The sequence below is a fragment of the Euphorbia lathyris genome, chromosome 3 (genome assembly GCF_963576675.1).
Source record: "Euphorbia lathyris chromosome 3, ddEupLath1.1, whole genome shotgun sequence".
Classification (NCBI taxonomy): domain Eukaryota; kingdom Viridiplantae; phylum Streptophyta; class Magnoliopsida; order Malpighiales; family Euphorbiaceae; genus Euphorbia; species Euphorbia lathyris.
The window spans coordinates 25,086,316-25,097,393 of record NC_088912.1 but is presented as its reverse complement, the minus strand read 5'-3'; the positions used below and the strand labels follow the sequence as shown (position 1 = coordinate 25,097,393).

The 11,078-nt window shown below is 31.9% G+C and overlaps 1 protein-coding gene across 2 annotated transcripts; it reads left to right on the top strand.

Moving 5' to 3' along the window:
- Positions 1-2,229: 2,229 nt before the first annotated feature.
- On the top strand, positions 2,230-8,935 carry LOC136221578 (vesicle transport protein GOT1). Of its 2 annotated transcripts, none has more exons than XM_066008954.1 (7): positions 2,230-2,411; positions 2,689-2,870; positions 5,281-5,372; positions 5,462-5,542; positions 6,798-6,895; positions 7,300-7,375; positions 8,790-8,935. In XM_066008954.1, the coding sequence occupies exons 2-7, from the start codon at positions 2,843-2,845 to the stop codon at positions 8,820-8,822; spliced, it is 408 nt and encodes a 135-aa protein (XP_065865026.1). In that variant the 5' UTR covers positions 2,230-2,411; positions 2,689-2,842; the 3' UTR covers positions 8,823-8,935. The 2 variants fall into 2 exon arrangements, with proteins under 2 accessions (XP_065865026.1, XP_065865027.1); XM_066008955.1 differs by lacking the exon at positions 8,790-8,935 and adding an exon at positions 7,538-8,753.
- Positions 8,936-11,078: the final 2,143 nt, after the last annotated feature.

The following is an 11,078-nucleotide window of genomic DNA, read 5'->3' as shown; positions in this document are numbered from 1 at the left end:
TATTACATCAGTTTAATAATGTGTTGCATATGAATTTTTCAGGTTTACATTATAAATTGTTACATTACAAATGAAATCGTATGGCCTAAAACAAAATATGTTTCATAAAAAAAAGTGTTGCCATTATGTACAAATGAATGTTACATTAGAAACACTTACATTATAGGTAACACTTTGATTATAGTTGCAATAGAATAGGAAGAGTGTTACTGCAAGAACACTTCGATTATAGGTAACATTTTAACTATAGTTGCAATAGGATAGAAAGAGTGTTGCTACAGAACTTATAGTAACATATTTTTTGGTGTTACGTTAGGTAAGAGGGATGTTACTTTAGGACAAATGGTAACACTTTTTACTGTGTTGCAGTCTTGGGATAAGAGTGTTACAATAGATATCTATAGTAACACGAAAAACAGTAACACGTTTTTTAAGGTAGAAGTGTTACCTTTTTGTCTGAAGCAACACATTTATGGCTTAAGCTAACACTTATTGGGTCTTACCTTAGGCCATCTATGGTGTAGTGAGACCTTTTGGGATGGATGTGTCTCATGGTGCACACCAAGATTACTCATCCACTTCAAAATTGGTACCGGATTAGTTAGGTTCACTTTGAAGTGATTTGTTAGGAGTTTATTGTGGCAATCTTGTTGTAAATTTTGATAATGTTATGATTTGAATGTTGTTATTGTGGCAATCTTGTTGTAAATTTTGATAATGTTATGATTTTTAATGTTAGAATCCGTTGTTGTTTGCCATTTTCTATTATATATCACTTCGCGAATTAGCTTCAAAACACATACAGGCATCGCATATGCTAACTAAATTCATCGAGTAAAACAAACTTCAGCTTCGCAGGCTTCACATATGCGAACTAAATTCATCAAGTAAACCAAACATTAGCTTTGCAGGCTTCGCATATAAACCCTAACATTAGCTTCGCAGGCGAATTCGCATAACATGGAATCTGCGAAGTCAGACGGGAGGGGCGAGACGCGCGTAAATATTGAAGGTATTATGGGAAAGTCACACAAAATCAGTCTAGATATGTAGTAGGTTGAGTAAATGAGTTAAATATGTAAATTGGCCTCCCATTTGACCCAGTTTTGTAATTTTCCCCTACATAATTGAAGTAATACATATGTTAATTAAGTGAGTTGGGCGTTAGGCCTAAACAATTAGCCACAAACAATATAGCCTAGCCAACCTCCCTAAATAATATAAAAAACCAAACAAAATGTATGCCATTAAAAAAACTCTCTCCATATGGATTTAATCAGTCGGATCCATTTACACACTACTGCAAAATTAAAATTTAAATGTATTATGTATGAAATATGTTTAATAGTTACACATAAACAAGGCAAATATGTGTATTTCATTTATATATAACAGTCGTGATTTGTGTATAAAAAATCTAGTTATTTGTTAGTTTTTTTTTTTTTTTTAATAGAACCACTTTATTTAAGAACCAAAAGTTGAATCATTGAAAAAAAAAAACCGTCTCAAATCAGAGAGAAGTAATAAAAGAAATAAATAATTGCTATTTGGGAATGATTTTTTTTTATAAGGTGCGAAAATGCCCTAATGTTTAGTAATTTTAACCCTAATGTTTAAAAGAGTACAATTTTACCCCTAACATTATTATAAAAGACAAGAATTTTGTTCCTTATTTGCACCAATTGCATATCAGTTTGTTAAAAAAAAATTCATGTTTTATGTGATCTAAAAATAGAATTAGAAATTAATATTTATAAATTTGGTGAACTATTTTGAACTTTTTTTATCCAACTCGTACAAAAGACAGTATATTTTTTTATTTTATTTTTTTTCACCTCTAATCATATGTTTATAATATATTGCCATGAGTGATAAAATGATTCATATGTGAAATGTAGAGGACAAGATTCATGACCGAGAATACAATTTGATAAATCATTTCTCAAATCAACCTAACCTGACAATGTTAAAGATAAAATTACTCTTGACTGTCAATTTTAAGGGTAAAATTATATCATTTTAGACGTTAAAAATAAAATTGCTCTTAATCCTAAACTTTAGAGATATTTTTTTCCTATCACTTTTCTAACTTCGGAAATAAAAAAATTCAATATCTTTGTTTTACAGAAACTTTTATTACGGGCCGGGATTAGTAGTGAACCACCACTGATATGACACGGCGTCGGCCATTGACAACCCTATTTCCAGGAAAAATAAAAGAATGGGCCTCTGTTATCGTAGGTCGTATTTGGAATAGGCCTGATTGAGGTCCGACGTTGGGTTTGAGTGTGGTGGTGAGAGACTGAGAGAAGAGAGAGAGAGAGAAACGCATCTCTCACTCTAGCAATTAGCAAAAGCCATGTCTGACTTCATTACTCCACGTTGATGCCTTGCCTTCGATCTGTAAACCGGTAAGCCTCTCTATCTTTGTCACAGTTTTGGATTATCGTTTTCTGCTCCAATTTACTTAAATCTTGCCAGGTTTAAGCATGTTTGATTGTTTGATTGATTACAATGTTTAACACCTTTCTTTCAAATTCTCTCATGATTTTGAATAATGTTACACAAATGGAAGTCCTACATATGAGCAAACAATAGTTATATTATATATATTTATTGAATTACATTTTACGGATTCTTTAATCTAATTCCTAACTCACTCCATGAATTACCATCTAACCTTGGCAGTCAAAATTCATTGTTGTGTCTTGGAGCATCTTCGGCATTGCAGCTTGTTTGTTGAAACGTGTTTCCCTTTTCCTAAGCATCAGAGAGAGTCTATGATCCAGGCTAACAAACCCTGAGTTTTGTGAAGAAATAGTGACTTCATTCAATCATCCAGATGGCGTATGAACTGAGTGAAACAAAGAGTGAGCAATTGTCTTGTGCCTTTATATTTTTTTTTTTTTTTTGGTTGCTCATTGTATCTGTGAAGGGGTTTATTCATAATTTTCTTGATTTTTAATTCTAAAGCTCAATTATCCCTAGTCTATGAGCTTCTTGAGTAAGAAATTTACAAGTGTTGTTTATTGTTTAGATTCTGTTTTTCTACTTTAACTGATTAATGTTGTATTCCTATTGTATGTCTTATGTAACAATAATGCATTGATAAGAGGCATCATTGTAATTCGTAACTTAAGGAATACATAAATGTAAAATTTCTCCATTGTTGTTACTTTCTGATGATGTTCTTTGTGCATGTGGTTTTCTTAGCTTGATGTGGGTGGGTGAGGGAGTGGCTAATGGAGTATCTCATATTGTTATGATTATGAATTTATAATGAGCTTATATACAGTATTCAATGAAGTTCTTAGGTTTGATGCTCTAACAATAGGTGTGATCATGGATATAAGCTATTAGAAATTAAAAGTGATTTCCTAAAAAGTGGAGAAAGCTTAGTGTAAGAGTTAGAAAGAACTCACTGAAAGGTAAGCTTAGCTAAGGACAGTACGTGTGACTGTCAGTTTACATTTAGTAACTTTTATTTGGAAAATGTCATATACGAAATATTAATTGCATGTGCATCATCACAAATCAAACTTAAATCAAACCATTTGGATTTGTTTTGTTTTGTTTTTAGGGGTGCTTCTTTTATCTTAACTAAGTTTTAGGGTTTATTTAAAAAGAGAATTGAAGTTCCAGCTGTCAATAAAGATTGATGGGTCTGAAACCTAAATTTGTTTGATGATTTTTTCTTGTCCACTACTCTGTTTATCGTTCCATCTCTCTCATTTTATATGTAATACCAGAATGCATGCTTAAAGAGCTAGTTAGATAACCTTTGAAGGAATGCATTCGTGGGATGCAGACGCTCACCAATTTATGTATTTGCAAGTAGAATATAGAACTAATGAGAATAAAATCTTTCAAAGAACTAAAACTTATAGTCTTGGTTGGGAGATTCTACTGTTTTCTTATTTTTCCAATACAAGCTTTAGTGTGTCATTATTTGATGTATAGTTAAAACCTTATCAGGTGTTAAAAGGGACAAAGTACAAGCGAAGGGAGGGATGATCAAGTACCTGTAAGATGCACCTATAATTAGTAAATACATGCCAGATGAATAAAAGGGCCAAGACTAGGAATATCTTTATAAGCATAGCTATTTTCTGGACAAAAGATAGATGGCCTTGTCCCAATCATTGGATAAATTAGACCCTGTTTTTTCTAACTTCATGTACATTAATATATCTTCTATGGATAACCCATTCTCTCTATAAATTGACAACCTTTCCAAGTAAAAAAATCCAAAGCCATACAGCGAATTGAAGCAAGTCCTTCTATTGCCTGTTATTTGATATCAAGCTATATACTATTAGGGTGCAAGTCTCATCAAACTCACCTGGAATGGCATCAGTGTTTTCCTCATCTAATCTTGACATCCTCAAGTTCCTCAATGCAATCTATCTTGCAGTCCATCTTAAGTGAATATCATATGCAAAAAATCCTTTTCTAGGCTTTGCTTTTAAACTGACTTAGTTCTTGTCAGTTGTCCTCGATTGTTTTTCCTTTTCTCTTTAAGTGATATTTAGCAAACTCTTGTCTACATTAATACTTTTTGCATGACCCTTGAACAGCTTGTCAACTGAAAGCTTCAGCAGATTCCAACTCGAGCTTTTAGTTCAAATGGTTCCATGACATGGTATCAGAGCCAGTGTGACCAAGTGGTCCAGTGTTCGATTCCTGGCAGCCCCATTTGTTGAGTTATTTGCAGGACATGGTAATGTGGGCCTATGTTGTCACGCTTCAAGCCCAAGTGAGCTTTCGCGTGTGGGGGTGTGTCAGATATTAATATAGAGTGGACCTTGAACTATCAGCTCGAGCTTTTGGTTCAAACGGTTCTATGACACAAAAAAATGTGATTCTCCAACAGAATATAAATGCTTTGTCAGTTGGCGTTTGCCACACACATGAAGGAACCTGCATATGTGCATATACCATATCCTCACAAATAAAACAAAAAGGAGAGAAAACTGTTTGACGATAGAATCCTGCTGCATAACTTCTGCTAAAGTAACTCATGGCATGCTTCAAAAAAGTGCTTGATCCTACTACTTTGTAGTTCTAATGCATTCCTTCTACAAAATCAACTCATAGTATGTTTTGCCATGTTGTCTGTGTGCGACTTTAACAGATTTTGTTGGTACTTTTTTGCTTAGCCTCATAAAATATCCCGCTAAATTTATGAATATGGGCATTCTATTTTTACTTGTCAATTTTTTGATTAAAATTTTCAATTTGGATTTGATTGTCACGTGAATTTTTGGCTGTAATTTGCAGAAGTTGGATTGGGTCTCATTGGATTTGGAATCTTTTTCACGTTTCTAGCTATAATTCTGTTCTTTGACAGAGGTTTGCTGGCATTGGGGAATGTAAGTCTTGTTTATAACTTGTTGACATTAGTGTGAAGAAACCCCGTGGAAGAATTATATCTTTCTAACTTCTATGATTTTGTAAGTAGATATTTTGGTTGACAGGAGTAGGCATTTTGCTTGGTTGGCATTCTACTTGGAAACTTTTTACAAGCAGAGAGAACTATAAGGTAATGCAAAGATGTATATTGTACTGCATTGTTCAGCGACTAGCCTTCTTGTAGATGTTCTCTCTTGATATTTTTCATAAGTAAGAATTTATTTGCACATTATTTTTAAATGCCCGGATCTAAAAGCCAGCGGTCGCAATTGTTATTATGGTATGCTGGTGGAGCAAGAGATAATCATTAATTCCAAGATAAATTTACCTTTATCCATTTTTTATTATAATTTTCAATATAAATCCCTCTGAATATTTTAGCTTTTTTGTTATACTTGAGCAAAAATTTGTACTTTTAAGGCCTGTTGTATCAGGAAATGCCACAAATACTGAAAAATATCTCAATACTTGCTTATATCTGTGATCTGAGGAACCTTTTGGAAGCTGCAGTGTCATGTCATTACTAGAATCATTGCAGTGTAAAATATAAAAAAGACTTTTAGATTGATAAGATTTATTTTTAAAAAAACTTGAACTTCACATGGTTTTAGAATTTTGTCCTAGCAAGTGTGTCATAACTAACATGGGTAAGACAAAAATATATCTTCATAAGCAAAACTAGTTTAATTTTATTTATATTCAACATTTAAAATGATGTTGCTTTGAAGCCTTTCCAAGTAAATATCTATTTTTTTATTGATTAATCATGAGAAGAAAATTAGCATATTTTGAAATGAATAGTGTATTTATCAAAAAAAAAAAGAAATGAATAGTGTAGAAAGAGATAATTTTGTATATATTTATAGGAAAATAATTATTCATGTTAAGGTAGCCTAGAATTAGCAAAACTAAAGAAGTAGATTAAAATTGAAAGAGCAAGTTAAGTTTAAGGTTTTTGCGAATGACTAATTAAAATATGCATATTGATTTCTCTTTTCTTCTTGTTTAAGATGGTCGCTTGTCTTGATTTTTGAGTTCTATCTCTTAATGCATCAAATTTGTATGTTCACATCTGAATTTGCATTCTTTTTGAAATCCTACAAGTCATCTGCATTTGAGTGGGATGAAGTGAACTTATTTTCATAATCTGCAAATTAATGCTGAAGCATAATGAGTATTATGGAAAGAATTTTGATTTGTTCTATTAAATTTTTATTTGTCTAAATTTCATTTAGTGAACAATTATATTTACCAAAATATGCATAATAAGTTTCTTTGTTGCGGAAAAAAAAAGCCTAAGATTATAGAAATCTGTATTTCTTAATAACATTGTATAATAGGTGCATTTGAAATGCAGGTTTATTAAGTTTTCTTTCCTTCTGCAGGGAACTGTGTCTTTCCTTTTGGGACTTTTCTTCCTATTTGTTCGTTGGCCAATTGTTGGTATAGTTTTGGAATTATATGGTTGTATTGCTCTCTTCGGGTTAGTTCTTTGCATCTTATTACAAGTCTTGTTCAGATAAAATACATCCATGGCCCTTGAACTATAGCGCTACTAACACTATCATCCCTAATTATTGTAACATTAAAGTCTCCAAAAACAAAAATCCGTTAAAAAGTTAATGAAATGATGACCCAGAAATAGGTATTTGACCATGAGAGTCAATGATGTAGTGAAATTTGTCCAGGTCATCATTTGGTTAATTTTTTAAACGGATATTCTTTGATTTGGACTTTAATGTTACAAAAATGTTAAGTTTAAGGACTTTTATGTCACGAAACGATGTTTAGGGGGGCATATAATAGTTCAGGAGCTATAGATGTATTTTAGCCGTCTTGTACTCTTGTTGGATTATAGTCTAACATGTTTTGATGTTTTTCTTCTAGTGGGTTTTGGCCAACTGTTAAGGTGTTCCTCTGTCAGATTCCAGTTATTGGATGGATTATACAATATCCCATTCTGGTGAGTTTTTTAATTTTTGTTTTGTTATTAATTCTCAGGTCTCCATTCATGCAATTGCTTGCTCTTAGGAAACCTATATGCTTTCTTTATCTTACCATTCTCTCCATGGTTATGCACAAGTAATTCCTGATATCACCATTTTAAACTCTTTGCATGAAAAAGGTGTCAAATTCTAAAGCTTAGAGGGGGTAAAACGCAATGATGGTTACCTATGTTGCACGGAGACGGGAAATGAAACGGAAACATAACTGGAAACGTTATTTCTAAGAAAAATTAGCTCGGAAACGGTAATGGAAACGGAAAAGAAACGGAATTGGACATGAAATATGGAAACGCTAATGAAGAAAAGTTTCCGTTCAACATAGATGGTCAATTTTGAATTGTTTTACTACAATCACTAAACTTCAATTTGTGTTATAAAAATAAGTAAACATGGACTTTTTGTCACAATAAAGTCACAGTTACAAATTTCCGGCCAAGTTTATGCTAAAAAGATGGGGTAAATTGCAACTATCGTTACTAAAGTTTGGGGTTAGCCCTAAAAAGATTAATAAATTTCATTTTGTTGCAATAAAGTAATTGAATTTTCATTTTTATTTCAATAAAGTCATACCGGATTTTCAGATAGAAAAAACCGGAATAGTGACGTTGTAGTCACGTTAAAAAGACCGAGTCTTACGTATGACATGATAGCTAAATGACATAAAAAAAAATTATATTTTTTATTTACTTAAATCAATTGTTTGAAACTGTCATGCAATAGCTAAAAAATGTATTTTTCATTTCTTTTTATCTGTCACGTGATTACCATGTGACTGTCATGTTATTATTAAAAGTAAGTTCTTTCCGACGTGTGCTTGATTTTTTCTGGCTGAATTGGTTGGAACGATTTTATTAAAATAAAAAGGAAAGTTCAGTGACTTTATTAAAACAAAATGACGTTCAGTGACTTTTTTGAAACCGACTTCAAACTTCAGTGACCATTGATGCAATTATCAAAACGATGACATGTTATGATTTGACCATGAACTCAAGCCATGTTAGAATGTAATGACTAGGATTGAGTGAGTGGTGTCGAGGTAGAAGCCTTAGTAAGGAGCGGTCCTAAGGAATGACATGACGATGGTGACAATAATTGATAAGAATGAATTGAATTTAATATCGAAAATAGAAAAAGAGTAACAGAGACTTATTAGTACATAGTGTTTCTAATCTATGTAGACGCTTTTTAAAATTGTGAGGATCAAAGTGTTGGATTTGGATTAAAAGCGGATAATGTTTATATAGTATCGTGAGAGCTTGTTACATAGTTAGGGTACAAATTAACGTTTTGTTTCCATTTGTTATTTTGACAAATGATATATATTTTATCAAAAAATAAAAAAGTAAATGATATATATATCACCAATTGCAGCTTCTTGGTCGGTTACGAGGTAGTCCTCCCTGAATACTACAAGTTGCAGCTGATTTCTGATATTTTTTTTTTTTTTTTTTTATCAGGAACATGTAATTTGTGTATTAAATGATTATTCAAGTGTACAATTTCTTTTTAATTAACTATTATGATGTCCTTTATATATATATATATATAGGGGAGGGATCAAGTGAGAACCCTCACCTTAGGTGAGAATCATCCCAAAACTACGTAGTTTTATACATTAAAAAAACAACAACTTATCCCAATTACAGAACTACAGCGTTTCACTCTTGCAAATTGAGGACCAACAATCGCAGATCATTCTTCCATCATCGCAAAATCACAATCAACAATCGCACCTCCTCCATCACTTCGATCTTCATCATTTTTCTGTAATTCAACCTCAGATCTTGCTCATCATCCATCCTCCTTCGTTAATTAGATCAGCCTCCTTCCTCATCATCGTTCCTCATTCCTCATCGCTCTGTAATTCAACCTCAGATCATTTTTCTGTAATTCAACCTCAGATCTTCCTCATCATCCATCCTCCTTCGTTAATTAGATCAGTCTCATTCCTCATCATCGTTCCTCCTTCGTTAATTAGATCAGCCTCCTTCCTCATCATCGTTCCTCCTTCCTCATGGCTCTATCATTCAAAAATCGCAAATCAGATTAAAAAGACGATCTACATTCAAACAAAAAGATTGAAAGCAATTGATCTCAATAGCATCAATCAGGTAATGAAATATCCAACAACTATAAATGAATATTATTCTCTGTTATGTTTCTTATGTTTATAATTATTCAGAAATTCGTTAAATCTGAAACAAATTGGAAATAATTCAGATTCTATCTAGATGGAAACAATATATTTGCATGAAATAATAGACAATGATCTACAGCAGAATGATGATCATCATCAAATTTCTCTGTCTTCAACTATAGAAAGAGGTACATTCCCAATTAACATTCTTCATAATCTAAAAAAGCTAGTTCCAAATAATTGTTCATATGTTCTATAGATAATAGTACATATTATTCGTTTCTTATTTATAATTACTTCTAAAAATTGTTGAAAAAATAAAATTGAGTATATTGAAATATATAGTTCAATACATTCTTCAAACTGTACCTAATGTTCTAAGAATTTGTTCATATGTTCTATATATTATCACATATGTTCAAAAATTCAACTTAAATGCAGTGTCAAATCAAGAGCAACCTAATGATTCTACTACTGCAATTATATCCTACACTCAACAAGTAGAATTTGAGCAGACTCCTGAAGGAACAAAAGAATGGAAGCCATGTTGCTCTCCAGAAAAAATACCTACTGTAGGAACAAAATTTAATACTATTGATGAGGGTATTGAATTTTACAAAGCATATGCCACTGAAGCAGGATTTAATATTAGAAAATCTACAGTTAAAAAAAGAAAAAACTCAAATCTTGTCATTTTTCAATACTGTTTGTGCAATAAAGCAGGCCATAAGCAGAAAAAAATTATTGAAGAAATTGAAGGACACATACCAAGAAGAAGATTAATAACACGTGTTGGATGTCAAGCGCAAATTGTTTTAAAGTACTGCAATGATGGAAAATATATTGTCTTTCGTTTAAAAGAGGAACATACACACCCACTTTACAGTCCACGATGTATGAAATTTCAAAAACAGGGAAGAAATCTAACAATACTACACAAGAAGATGATTGTTGATAATTCTAAGGTAAGTCATATTCTAAATTTAAAATGTTTACAAACATCTTTACTTGTACATTTTTAACAGTTCATAATGAAACATGGAACATAACATCTACAATATTTCAAATTGTATTTACTTTCCTTATAAAATCTCTTAATGTCTTTTCTTTAGATGAATGTTGGACCCGTAAGAACATACAGACAAATAAAAGAAAATGTTGGAGGATACAACAATGCAGGTGCATCTAAGCAGGATTTCAAAAACTTCCACAGAGATTTAAAGGCTTACATTTATGAATCAGATGCTCAAATGTTTATTGACATTTTCAACAAGAAAAAACTTCTATGGTCTGCATTCTTTTTTGACTTTGATATGGATGAAGACGATCATCTCTGTAGAGCTTTATGGGCAGACCCAATTTGTAGAAAGAATTATGCTCTATTTGGTGATATGGTATCTTTTGACACAACATACCAAACAAACATGTATTATATTATATGTACTGATTTCTTATTGCAATGTTCTAAATATTTATTAATGAATTTCAATATATTATTGGCATGTTCTAAAATCTTATTCTTA